The sequence below is a fragment of the Neodothiora populina genome (assembly GCF_041146345.1).
Source record: "Neodothiora populina strain CPC 39397 chromosome Unknown canker_contig_5, whole genome shotgun sequence".
NCBI lineage: Eukaryota > Fungi > Ascomycota > Dothideomycetes > Dothideales > Dothioraceae > Neodothiora > Neodothiora populina.
In genome coordinates, this window is record NW_027191405.1 from 437,084 (window position 1) to 450,977 (window position 13,894).

Here is a 13,894-nt window from a genome sequence, read left to right on the forward strand (position 1 = left end):
ACGTGGAGACCCTTTTTTCGCAATAATCCTGTGTAGCTCAAAGCAAAAAAAAGAAAACAAAGAGTCAGGTTCTATCCCACCTTCGCAGTACGTCGTTTCCAGCCCCGGGTCCGCTCGGTCGTGGGTCTGGCGCGTTGCGCATCGGACGACTCAGTCTGTGGGTTGCTACTCGAAGAGGCCGAAGCTGTTGACGATGGCCCCGCCGCTGCCAAAGAAGCAGCAGAAGACTGCGACTCTACGCTGTTGTGGTCCATTGTCACGTCGCCAAAGGAGTGAAGAACCGTGCTCAATCATATACCAGATATAAAGACAAGGCGGCAACGTCGGCGGCTGCGACAGCTCTCCATCAAGGCAAAGACAAGGGGAGCGGGGAGGGTTTCAATGCACTCACCAAGAGCCAAAGGGCACTCGAAAGGCAAAACCATGTTCCCCCGAACCTCGAGATTAAGTAAGGTATGGCGTTTACCGCACAGGACGGCACTACGCAGCCGTATTGGCTCGTCTAGACCCTGGAGCGATCACCGTGGGAATGCGGGGGAGAGGCTGACAGATTGATTGAGACAGGCGCCGGGACCGTCCCATCGGAACCATACCACTGTGGGTAATGTTGGGGACGATTACTGAACGACATTGATAGAACCATGACTTATTTTGGGCGATCAAACTCTGCATCGTCTACAGTCGCACTTCATACATAGAATGTAAGATCGATCCACCTCTGTTGCCAGCGATCGTCCTGAAAACCAGGATACGAAGCTTCACCACAGAGTGACCAGCTCTGGGAGCTGACGAACCACCCTCCGAGGGCGCAGCAGAGTTGCCATGTACAATCAGGTAAGGTTATGTACAGCAGCGGCGCAGTAGGGCCCTCCAAAAGCCACGTACCGATGGCACAGCTACCGAAACCGAAGACATGCATGCACAGTGGACCTTTTGGACTACTACCTTACTGAACAATCGATTGCACGATGCACGTGCATCCTCGTCTCGGACGACTAGTCTAAACCTAAAGCGGGTATCGCACAAAGCAAGAGACAAAGAAGATCGAAGTCGTTATCCGACTCGTCCAGCGGAGGCGGGCGTGACGGATGAACAGCAAGGAAGTTCGGCTATATGCAAGCTGCAACCACACTACAGTTATGCGATCTGCGAACAAGTTGCGTGTATATCATCAATCTCAAATTGTCCACGGAGACGGAAGAATTATACAGCAAAAGACAGCGCACACGGTACTGTAAGTAACGAGATAGTTCGGGCAAGGGAACAGGTGGCTTGTCTGACTGTAGCGTTTGTTTGCGAGATCGATGGGGCAGCATGAGGTAGTTGGTACTGAGGAGTACGGACTTGGTTCGGGGAAAATGATATGACCGTAAACCACCTTAAGGTTTCGTAGATGATAACAATGAAACTTTAATAAGCTATTCGAAGCAGTGCATGGGCAACGGTACGACCAGCGGTGTGCTTTGCAAATGGGTCACGAGCAGAGTTCAGATGACAAAATGAAGAATGGTCTCGGTAGTAGAAGAGGTGATAGTCGGGTACCTTGGTATCGGTTCGAGTGTCATTCCTGAGTCATGAACCAAGGTTTCGACGCCCCCATGAACATTGTATCAATGGGAGTGAACTCAGATGGATGTTTGGTCCCGCTCACGCCTCCCGAGGTCTAATTTGCAAGTGTTTGGCAGCATGTGGACGGGTGTTGGGGTATCTTGTACAGTAAGAAAATATGACGATTGTGTCCGTTGCAGTGACCATCATGTGGGAGAAGAAACAAGAATGTGAACAACGTTAGGAATATCGGCCGAATGCTGAATCACAACCGGTGATCGCGCCACAGCAGGTACCTATCTGACGAGTAGGCTGAGAAAGGTCTCGGCTCTATCTTTATCTGTGTTTCTGCTGATGGCAGGCATGCCTGACCCTCGGCGTGTGGAGGGGCTAACCCAAAGAAACAAAGGCAGGATTGTCACCCTGCTTGACGAGGATGTCTCTGATCTCATCTGTGCCTGACTTTTCAGCGCTGTTGATGTTGCTCGAGCCACTACCGTTACCTCTCAAGGCTTTGGGGCTGTTGTCGCCCATGTTGTCCGACATCAGGCCTTCGCTCTGTTTCCTGGCAGCGGCCAGCTGTTTCTTCTCTTCCTCTTCCCACTGCGCGACCGAGGAGGCAAACTTGATGGAACCTAGGATCATGGCGACGCAGATGGCGAGAGCAGAAATGGCGCGTTTGGTGATGATCCAGCGCACGCCCTCGACGTCGGATCTAGAATCGGAATTGAGAGACACGGTGATGCGGTAGTTGAGTTCTTGGATCTGTGGGGGAGAAGTGTCAGTCAGCGCTGGATGAGCAGATATAAAAATGTTGACATACCTTGCGCTCGGCGTCTCTCTGATCGTTCCTCACAAACATCTTTCGGTCGTCAAACATGCCCTTGAGTTCATCCTTCATGGTAGCGCTCTCCTGTGTCATTCTCTGACTCAGTATCTCAACCTCGTGCTGAAGCTGGGTGCGGTCGGTCCTGGACCGCTCGCCCTCTGCGGTGCGCTTCATCTGGATCTCTGTCTTGAGCTCGCTGCAGGCCGCGCTGAAGAGGTAGCTCTCGTTTTCTACGTTGGATTTGGAGACGAGGCCATGGTGGGCAAGATCCATGTTCTCGGAGAGGATGAGACGCACGGCCTTCATGAGAGTGATGGCCTGTGCCTGGGTCCAGCCTCCCTCTTCCAGCCGGCGCACCAGGCCATACGTGTCAAAGTGGTGGATATAAGGAGGAGTGGAAATGTGCGGTGGTTTTCGCTGGCCGAGGCGAGGCTGTTCTTGCTGCGCATCAGCATTTGGCTGTTGTGTTTGCTCTGTAGACGCAGGTTGCGGGGGTCCGGTGTAGGTGCTCGCTGAGCCGGCCGAGTCAGTAGAGTCTGCGGCGGCCATGTTCAGGACAGTTTCGAGCGGTCTCGCGTGTATCTGGGGCTGGGGAGAAGGTCCTGCTAAAGGCGCCGACTCTGTGCCGTCCACGACAGGCGTTGGTGGTAATTTCCCAGTCGGAGGCAGGGCCTCGATTGCTCTCTGGTCTTCCTGCTGCTGCTGCTGCTGCTCCGCCGGCGGCTCCGTCTCCTGAGGGGTCCCCTTGATCTTGTTTGCCTGTTTCCGCTTCTCTTTGGCCGTAGTCCCCGCCTTGGCCTTGATGGCTACAGCTGCAGCATCCTGCTCATTCTCCAACGCCGCCTCTGACTTGGCTGCTGTTCTGGTGTCTTCGTCGGCCTCGGGCGTCGTCGCAGTGACCAGCTCTTTTGACTTGGCCTCTGGTTTCCCGCGTTCCAGGTGTGGCGGAGGCTCGTTGGCAGTGCCGTATCTCTGATGCACGGCGGGAGGTTGTCTTTTTCTATTCGTTGTCGTGAATGCTCGTCTCGCGGATCGTGAAGCCTCCCTGACCGTCGCGGGCTTGACCGCCGGGGCGAACAGAAAGGGGTAGAGGAAAGTCAAGCGCGGCGCCGACATCTGGGGGGTTTGCAGGTAGACGTCGCTGGTGCAGGCGATGTAGAGAGCGAATGCGGTTGGTTGTGACGGGACTCTGTCTGTTGTCGGCCGAAGGGGGGTGGGGGGCTGTCAGAGTCGGAAATGTTTCCAAGGCAGGTGGGGGACCCTTGAATTGATCGAATGAGGAAGGAGAGTGAGAGTGAGAGTGCCTGTGACGCCGACGTCTACAGTACCTCAAAGCACGTACCGCACAATAACAACAGCAGCACAAGACAAGGATGGCCATCTTTCCCCCTTGATCTCTTCTAAATATGGATACCGAGATATTCTACTTGCACCAGGGTGCCTTACCTTAGCACTCCTCGTGCACTGACCAAACATCACTCGCACCCAAAGTAACCCAGGCCATCGACGCAGAGATAACAATAGTTATGATTCATAAACACTAAGGTAAAATATTGGTATATGAAAACAAGCAGTGTCGAAAGCAACAATCACAAGTCCGAAAATCTCCTTGTCAAAGCATGGAGCCCTCGACGACCCAAGGACTCCTGATTCCTTACACAATCCCGTTTTCCAATCATTGAACTCCAGCCCAAGGTTCATCCATTTCCTCGGTGTTTCAACGCAATATGTCTCCCGCAAGTAAGAGACCCCCAAGTCGCTCCATTCTTTCCCTTTTCCCCAGGCGCCCAGATGTGTTTTTTTTGGCAAATGTCGCCCCATAATTGCGCCGTTTTGTTGCTGTGTGTGCATGTGTGTCAAGTGGTATGAGTTATGTGGTTCGTTAATCATGTCGAAATACAATCAGACAGTGCTGATCAATCAATGCTGCAGATAAGTAACAGAAAAGCCGTTCCTTGCAAGGCCTTTCCTTTGCAATGTACATGGTGCTGTCAGGCGGATGCTCATTTGTTCGCTAGTGGCCCATCTCGTAGACGCTTGGCTCATTGCTCTGTACAGATCCCTTACGGCTGGCCGGTGCACCTTCTGTCGCGTCACCGTTGACACTGGCCACCGAGCTGGTTTGGACACTCCTGGTGTCAGATGTCAGTGGAGGTGGCGTCGTCGCTGCACTGATGCTGTGGCTTTGGTATGCCACCGGGGCGTGCAAAGATCCGTAGGGAGCGAATCGGTGCATCTTCTTCTCAATCGACATGACCTGCTTGCCGCATCCCAAGCGCTTGGCCTTTGCCATTTCAGGCTGCAGCAGCGACATAAATGTATAGTACTCGCGTTCGTTCAACACATCAAGCAGCTTCTGGATGACATAGTTCCCGTAGTTGTCTCTGATGAAGCTGAGGAGCATGCCCTCGCCCTCGCGGCGGTTGCCTTGAACAATAATGTCCAGTACCTCACGACGCCATGCGTCCGATGCGTGAGTGAGGCATTGCTCGACAACGTTGCTGGCAAACTTGTGCTTGCTGTACCCTTCCAGACCCTTGATGACAAGGTCGAGCACCTTCTGCTTATCGTGTGCCTCTCCGTGCTCTACCACGTGCTGAACCACGTAGTTGCCGAAACCATCACCTATCAGCCCCGGCATGCTGTCCTGCAGTTCGCGAAGGATCGCTTGCCGAGTAGGTAATTCGCAATGCTCGAGACAGCGCTGGATCACACGACAACCGTACGTGTGGATACTCAGCGTGTGTATCTGATTGGTGAAAGCACTGAAGATGAAGTCAATGTCCTTGGCGTCACAGCGCTCGATGGCCTTCTGGATGACATGGTTGCCGTTTTGATCCTTGACACATCGGATGATGTCGTCCTTGAGCTCACGGATCAGGGAAGCCTGTTGGTCGTTGAGAATGTGGTCAAGAGCCTGTTTCATCATGTCAGCTACGTCGCTCTGCTACCAGCGCTCAACTGCGAGATTTTGATTTCACCTTTTGTACGACTCTGCATCCGTACATCTGCAGCGAGAGTGTTCGGACGTGCCCTTTCATCTTGTTCGCCAAGATCTTCTTCTGTGTCTGGTCGCCATGTTCAAAGAACTTCTGGATCACGTAGTTGCCGAACACATCCGTCATCAACTGCAGAGCGTTCGGCTGGATCTCGCGAAAGGTGCGCTCCTTCTCGTCACTGTTTGCCGACTCCAACTTGAGCTGGATGAAGCGAGAACCGTGTTGGTCGCCACTGAACTCCACAACATGGTCGTATATGTCCTACATCAGTCAGTAAAAAGTCATACCAGCACGAGCATCATATTCTCTCACCTTTAGGTCGTATCTCTTGTTGGTCTTTGCATTCTGCTTGAAGTCCTCGAGAAGTTGACTGCGGACGCCCTGGCCGGTTTCGTGGGTTTCTCGAGGTCCTCTGGGAACAGCGGCCATGTCCATGACGGGTGCAACACCGACAGGAAATCCATGAGGGAAGTTCGGGTGAGGTACAGGCATGCCATACAAGGGCATGACCTCGCGGAACGGGTACTGGCCGTATACATTTGGCTGCATCTGTCTCAACATGGCAAGATGGCGAGGGTCCTGAAGTAAAGGCTGCTCTTGATAATGCACGGGCAATGAGCGCAGCTTCTGCTCCAGGGCAGCAGCATGACTATGAGGGGTGCTTTGATAGCCATTTGTCAGAGCATGCCCGCTAGGTTGGTCGAATGTGCGCTGCGAAGCGGCACTTCCGGGATAATGAGCGGGCTGTCTTGAATATTGAGCGGCATTGCTGACATAGGTCCGACCATCGTAGCGAGGAGTACGGAAGTTGACTGCATCCGGAAGTGGCTGTCCAGAACGTGCGTCTCCAGCATACAAGGCGCGTGTCATCTCTTCGACATCTTCTGACTCGGCGGTGAAATTATACGCAACACGGGACACGGCCCTCGAAGATATAGGCGAGGTATCGTAGGCGGAGGGCGAAGGTCCAAGCCGGGGAGGAACGCTGGAATGTTGCTGGTTGTGCATATCTAATTTGTCTCCCGTTATGCTCATTTGTCCTGCCTGAGCTGTCATGTAGGCTATCGGGCTGTCGAATCGGTTGGCCGCGGCAACGTTCGCACGCGAAGTGCCCGTCACGCTATTCTGACGTAGCAGGTTTGCAGTCGCTTGCGCATCAGGGTAGATCTCTGCTCGCACTGGATACTGCGGAGGCACGTCGCTGTGTCGTGATGGCGGAAGACTGTTGTTGCGTGACGAGGCCTGACTATGATACCCCAATCCCCCATTGCCCAAGCTCTTTCTTTCATCAACGGGAGAGTGCGATGCGATGCCGTCACCCCAGGCAGAATCGACAGCTCGAGATACGGGCGGCTTGGTCGTCGAGTTGAACTTGGTGAAGACCTGTGGAGCCTCGTTGGCCATTGAAGCAGTGGGGATCTCGAATGCGGTTGCGAATGGCGCCATTGACCCATTGCTGGCGTTCAGGCTGACCGGTGCATGCCGGGTGGAATAGGTAGATATGGAAGCGTGTCGCGGAGCTCCAGTGTAGACTTGTGATATGTTGGCTGTGGACGGCTCACGCGTGGAAGCATAGGTGGAATCAGACGACTTGAAATCGTGGGCAGGGCGATCGGTGACCTTGGAGGACGAAAAGGACGCGGAGCGAGCGAACCATCCATCACTCTCCGAGACCGATGAGTCGACTAAAGCGCCAGATCCTGTCTTGCCTTCGATGTTGTCTTTCGCTAGTGGCTTAAGGCTAGCATCTGGAATGTTCATGTGAGTCTTGCGAGTAGTTGAAGCTTCAGACGAAGGACACCACGAACCTCTGGAGGAAGAAAGAACATCGCGCGTCGAAGCAGGTGCTCCTAGACCACTGACAGAAGACGGCACGCCGCTGATGTTCCATATCGAATTCTCGCCCCACCTGCTGGAAGGTCTGCGACCGGACAGATTGTTGGCGGTCGCACGAGGCTGGGTTGGGTCATCAACGAGCCTGTCCTGATCCATTTGCGAGCCAGCTCTTGATGAACGCATCAAGAAAGAGCTCGGTAGACTTGGCTGATTGTTATTCTGAACCGAAGACATTATGTGCGAAGACTCGGGTGGAGAGAGTGGAATTAGTTGGACTTCTGCTGCCGAGTCTGGATGGCCTGTCTGAAATGGCAAGAGCGTGTGGCAGCACTAATGGCAGTGAATATGTAGACGGACTGATCAAGAACGAGAGATTATGAACGTGAGGATATGGCAGCAGTATTATGTGCAGCAGTGTTGCAGACCTGACGATACGGAAGGGACTGGTTGGTAGAGGTCAGTATCTTCTGCCAGCACGTGCTTGCAGTGAAAGTGCCAGAGGTAAGGTAGGTAATCCATGGACGTACTGTGATGCTTAGGGCAGCTGTCTTTTGGTCTGACAACGGTTGTACCTGGGCGGGGTACTTGTTTTACAGCGGCATGTACAGAAAGGGGCGTAGGGATGGAATAGATGACGAGAGTCAAAGGTAAGGACGACAGTCCCAGTGATGTAGCTGTATGCACAGAGAAAATCACCCGTCTGCAAGGTGGGTGCGAGAGTGATATGTGCAATTTCAACAGGCAACAGCAGGTGCAGCAACAGCAGCAGGAGCTCCTGCGTTGACACGGCTTCGAGGGCGAGAATGCGCGCCTCTGAGTCGCATGGAAGGTGAAGAGTGCTTCAATCGCATCCCATACGCGCTCTGAATTATTGCGGAGTCTGGGTTACGACCTGACTTGTGGCTAACTGACAGCAAGATGACAGCAAGGGACTGGAGATGGAAGGGGGGAGGGATGGGAAAAAGAGCTTGTTAGGAATGCGGCTAGCAAAGTTGTCAAAGTTGCGGCGATCTCTTGTGCTATGATTAAAAGCTGACTGGGATGATGCTGCAAGCCAAGCCCCAGAGGCAAGCAGAGCAGAGACAAGCGGTAAAAGCAGCAGAGAGAGCTGTATGTCTAGGAATTATCAACAGGAATAAAAAGTCAGGCTGCAGTCGTGTGTTATCAGGGGAAAAAGAAGGTGTACAGAACAAGTACAGTTAACACGGCACTGTAGGTCTAGATTGATGGAGAGGGCGCATGACAATCATCGACCCTAGACGCTCCTAAGCTCATGTCGCGCCAGGGACACAGGGACCTCCCGTTTGCGCTTTCCCTGTGCGAGTCTAGCTATCCCGAAAGCCGCCTCTCCCCCAAGCCCGGAAGTCACTTGAATCTGAGCCGCACGGTTCGATGTGATCTGGTGTCAGCTTCTCCCGGCAAGCCAGTGGAGATCGGATTGCTTAGTGAGTTCCTGTAGTACGGGGTCGCCTCAACGGTGCAGCAGCAGCAGCAACAGCAGCAGAATCGAAAGAGACGGGTCCTGTTTGTGTAGAATGTAGCGTACTAGTAGACACCTTGGGTTAATGCTCGAATATCCCTATCAAAATAGCAAGTACTACTTTACTATCGACTATTATAGCATAGGTTAGCGACACTGCCCCCTTCCACTCTGACACACTGTACGCGTCTGCTCCGGTTAGGCATTTGTTGGAGAGGGGTCGCTGTGCGTTCAACGCCCATTTGATCCAGCTAAGGCGCACAGAAGCTGGCACGAAACTTGTACCTTGCCTTACCTTGCCTTAGCCAACACTTGCGCCATCCGCCTTATCGATGCCGCTGATAGCACAGAACCATTTATCTGCGCACCGGTCAAGGGGTAAGGAACGACAACCACAACTCATATTATCTACAGCGGAGTTGGTCGTGTGTAATTTCTACTCAATATTTCCCACTACTTTCTTGTGTCTGTCGCTGCCTCCTGCCGTCTTGGATCTACCGCGTGAGTTCCTGACTTCTACCCACCCGTTCAAGATCTGCCATTCCATAGACGTCGGATCGGACAAACAGCCAGATCCCGTGTGCGAGTCAACGTCAATCTCACTTCTGATGCAAATGCCTTGATCATCGACTCGTCACGCCACGAAAGTGCGGAGAGACCAGACAAGCGATTCCCGGTCGCGTGTGCACGACTTGGGTCTTGTCTTCGGACCTTGCAGCACCGGTGCACTCGACAACAAAGTAGCTGCAGACCTTGCATGCGACACCGACGTTGAGCGGCAACCCCAATTTGCCTCTTTGCACGTGGAACAGATCAGTTGGCCATATTGCTTCCCTACGTATCCGTGGCACCTTGAAAGCGTACAAGTGCGAGGTCCAGTGACAATGTAGCACAGTCTCATGGAGCGTTTGTGGAGGATCCTGTAGCTGCTTCTTGGGATCATGCTTCAGTCTTACCTCAACTGGATCGACTGCATGCAGTAAGCCAGCTCATTAGCAAATTCAATGCATCGACTGCTTTGGCATTGTGGCATACAGCAATCCGATTAGCGTTTCGTTTCGCAGTCATCGTACATGACAAGTCGGGCATCCCTCCACATTCTGTTTTACTTCACCGACCAAATGTGCCTAGATTGAAGCTGTATGCGGCTTTGCTTTTGCATCCTCAGGTCGAAATCATGCTATTGCTCTTGGCAAGGAATGCAAACAGTACCTCGGTCGGACGCATGGCAACACGGCACCCAGCGCGGTGTCTACTCATCTGTTGCGCTTGATTTATCGTGTAACTCATAGTCCAATATGCTTCGGTTGCGGTTGGACTTTTGCTACTGAAGTACTCAGGTCGGTAAAAACAGCCAACCTTCTACTAAGTGGTACGACCTGAAACCTTGTATTGCAATCGACCTGACTCAAGCATATATCGGATCGGGCTGCAGACCTTAAGCTGAGCTCCTTGAGTTGATGCGCTTGCCTGCCTACGTGGCTGCTTCTACGGCGATTGCAGCTGGTCCCTTCGCGCAGTAGCAGCCTAATCAATCATGGTTGTAGCCTTGCATTGCTTATCGAGCCATATGGATTGGCGGTCATGCAAGAAGCCTGCATGCGTACATGGACAACCCTGTACTCCTCATACCTGAGTAATGGCACCAACTTCGGATTGTTTGGCTGTGCTTGTAACATGTGGTTCCATGTGATCAAACACCAAGGCAGAATACGAGATACGTACAGTTTGTCTGTTATTGCCTGATTAGCACCACAGTATATAGATGGTCTCGTCATACAGATATGTGCTCGAGTACATCGAGAGTTGATGGTCGAGGACATCGTGGGCGCATCTGATTAGCGGCCATTGTAGCTCTCCAGGCAAATCAGGTAGATCAAGCAGATCGGGGAGATCAGGGTGATCTGCCGCATCAAGCGTATCAGAATCTGCTCGACATGTCGGACAAGGTTCTCGCTCTCTTAATGGATGGGGCAATGGAGATTTCTGCCTTCATACTTATGTTTGTCTATACAATTAAGTACGTACCCGTACGGCGAGCGCCTTGTGTGCAAACTTGCTGAACCACCGTATCACACATCATAGATATGTATGGCGGACGTAGTGCCTTACAAAAAAGTCGGGGTTTTCGGTTTCCAGAAGTGATAGAACATGAACCAAAACATGATCCACATACAGATGAATTGTAATTTTCCATGAGTTGCCTCGACTGAAGGTTACTTTAATGATCTGCCGGAGCGTCGTATGCAATTGAAGCTAAATATAATCACAACGTTCACCTGCCCATTTCTGAAATGGAAGCCGTACACCTCGCACGTACAACTCGGTTCTTGCGGAAAGGACTTGACGTTTCCCGTTTGCAGATGAAATATCACACGTTATAGGTTTACGGAGAATAACAAGGGGTCAGAATATGTTGGTCAGAACTATGCAAACAATTGCAAGTGACAGGATTGCGGAGCTGGTTAAGGAATCACGAATGCATGAGTTACTCGCGATATAACAAATACTGTATCATGAACACCGGCTTGATCTCCGCAATGTTGTTGTGATTGTAGGGCGCACGTAGGAATGGGATACAGTAACCCGCGAAAGGTACGTACCTCGCACACAACACGCAACTGTGCAAACTGCAAACTGAGGTGCGCAACCGTCCACCCACACTTCAGACATATGACGAAAGATGCGAAAGGGACGGATGCCAAGATTGATTGAGACGATCAGTCAAAAGCGGTGGGCGGTACTGATTGCTTAGCGCACAAGCTTATGCTAATGATCAACAGGTACAGGTCGGCCATCGACCGATATGGCTCAGCAAGACAACGCGTGCAAGACAATCAAAATCTGCGTCAGGAAGCTCTGGTGAAGCACTCTACAGCAGACGAGAAGGAGCTCTGTGCAGCGAGACTCCCATGCAATATGTCCCGAGTGTGAACCCCAGCTTTTAGACCATGCCGCAGAACGTTCCCTACCGAAACGGGCATGGTCGTTATAGGGGTTGCTTGACAACAAAATTAAGCGTGATGAAGCTGGCTGGCCGTGCACCGGGGCTGGCGCTTGACAGGGCGCCCCATTGGCTGGCGAGGGGCCGCTGCTTGCCAAGCTCAATTTCCAACGGGCGTCACGACAAGGACAACCAAAAACACGGCCATTTCCTCTCAAACTCGTGAGTGGTACCTCGAATTGTCGCTGGCCTCACAACCTTCTTGGATCTTTCTTCTCTCTCTATTCGAATCACCTTTTTTCTTTTGCTACAGCAGCTTCACTCTTTTAGCTGTTCGTGTGCGTCCTTTCTCTGTTTCCTCCTCTCCTCGTGTCCGGTTTCCAATTCTCCACGCCAGTCCAGCTAGTACTTTGGACGAATCACAATCGCCGAACCACCCCATTTTCAACTCGAAAGAATGTATGTTGTCTCGTACCTGACTTTTTTGCACGTTATCCGGCTCCGCACCTCCCGCGCGATCCCAACCCCCAACCTTTTCCCTTCGCGCCTCGTACGCGCCCATCTGGCTGGTCGCGTTGCAGACACACAGTGTTCCGTTGGTGCCATTGATGTCATTCATTGGTGTCATTCGCGCAGGGGTTGGTCGCTCAGTCTCACTTGGTCAATCGATTTACTCGGTCACTTTGTCACTCGAGCCTCCCCTTCGAGTCTGGTCCAAACCATGTCACATGTACAGGGTTGAACACTTTCCCTCGCGAGACACTTGATCGCGTCAATTGCCAGATAGTGGACATGGTAGAATAGGGCATCCGCTGATCACCGACCACTTTTCTCCAGATCGATCATCTTTCCTCCAGATTCCGCACAACCTTGGTTCAAGTGGATCCTTCCTCATCTTTCATGACGCAACATTCCTGAGAGGGATTTTATATTACAACAAACCACACCACCCCGGATCAATACGTTCTTTACATCCACACTCGCTCTAAGCACCCCTCACTCGCTCACTAGTGTTTGATCAACAAATCAAACCACATCAACATGAAGGCTGGACTCATTAGCCTCGTCGCCAGAAGCGACAATGACGACTTCTACGACCCTACCATGATCGGGCTACTTGTGACTCTTCTTGTGCTCATCATTGTTGCTATCTTCGCGCTCATCGCCCTCTATGTCCTGCGTCGGAAAAGACAGTCGATGCAACAACTACCCATGTACAACGAGAAGAATGCCTCGTCGGGTTCATCACGCTACAGCAGCCACCGTCGTGTTGCCGTACGACCTTCAGAGTCGATCATTGTCTACCAGGAGAAGCAAAGCCTCATCGACAACTCGGACGCACCTCCGACCAGTCCTGTGCCTGAGATCCGCATTACTTTCCCAGAGGAACTTGATGCATCCGGAAAGCCCCAGTCCGGCCGCGTTGTCCTGGTCCGCGTCGGAGAGCACAGCATCGGTCTCGAGCCGCTCTCGGAAAAGCTACCTCCTTACCAGAAAGACCAGTCGGATCGATTCCAATCTCTCGACCTCGAACGGATAGGCGGTCTCACAGAGAAGGAAGTCGAGGCACGCTTCTCATAGCCTTTCTACCCATGGACCCACGATTATATACGCTCCCAGCGGCACGTCACGACTCTCCCAAAGCTACACGTTGCGTCTCTATCGTGCTAGTCATATTTCACCTTTCGAGGCGCCATCTTAACATTCGACCACCGGCTAGTCAATGTCCGGCCACTTTTCATATATACTTAGATTTTCTTCATTCTCTTCGCGACATATAGACCTCGTCGGCCAACAAGTCTCGCTCCTGGTCGACGGTCGACGTTCTGCAATCGAAGCAGCAGTCAACATATGATACCCTGGAGTATTGCTAATGTCTTTGTCGGTCGCTATCCACCCTCACGAAGGAATGCGTCGACTATTCGCTGTAACCTGTTGCGGCAACTTGTACTTTTGTTTCTGTTCTCTTTTACCTCTTTTACCTTTTTTTCATCTACTCTTCTCACAACTTCTCTTTGGTGGCGCCCAAAAGAACACGAAGCTGGTATTGGATGACGACACGGAAGGGTTCCGCGGGTCGCAGGAGGCTTGTTGAAAACTTCACTTCTTGGATGCTGAGACCCTTTCGATATATATTACACGCTTTTGAGTAATGTGTGCTTTGTAAAATAGCATTAACCTTACTTTACTCGAACAAAAAACCAAATCCAGAAGCACTTCCGGCCTCTGGGGAGTTAGATGACCCATTGGCAGAGGGA

At 52.1% G+C, this 13,894-nt stretch overlaps 3 protein-coding genes across 4 annotated transcripts; 1 reads left to right on the top strand and 2 right to left on the bottom strand.

Annotated features, from left to right (window-relative positions):
* Positions 1-1,938: 1,938 nt before the first annotated feature.
* AAFC00_005147 (uncharacterized protein) lies at positions 1,939-3,493 on the bottom strand (the record flags this gene model as incomplete). The annotated part of the gene is made up of 2 exons (XM_069344892.1): positions 1,939-2,313; positions 2,372-3,493. The coding sequence occupies 2 exons, from the start codon at positions 3,491-3,493 to the stop codon at positions 1,939-1,941; spliced, it is 1,497 nt and encodes a 498-aa protein (XP_069202720.1).
* Positions 3,494-4,391: 898 nt separating this feature from the next.
* Positions 4,392-7,446, bottom strand: AAFC00_005148 (uncharacterized protein; the record flags this gene model as incomplete). 2 transcript variants are annotated; one of them, XM_069344893.1, is made up of 4 exons in its annotated part: positions 4,392-5,294; positions 5,359-5,637; positions 5,689-7,124; positions 7,185-7,446. In XM_069344893.1, the coding sequence occupies 4 exons, from the start codon at positions 7,444-7,446 to the stop codon at positions 4,392-4,394; spliced, it is 2,880 nt and encodes a 959-aa protein (XP_069202722.1). The 2 variants fall into 2 exon arrangements, with proteins under 2 accessions (XP_069202722.1, XP_069202721.1); XM_069348227.1 differs by having other exon boundaries at positions 5,689-7,446.
* Positions 7,447-12,677: 5,231 nt separating this feature from the next.
* AAFC00_005149 (uncharacterized protein) lies at positions 12,678-13,217 on the top strand (the record flags this gene model as incomplete). The annotated part of the gene is made up of 1 exon (XM_069344894.1): positions 12,678-13,217. The coding sequence occupies one exon, from the start codon at positions 12,678-12,680 to the stop codon at positions 13,215-13,217; it is 540 nt and encodes a 179-aa protein (XP_069202723.1).
* Positions 13,218-13,894: the final 677 nt, after the last annotated feature.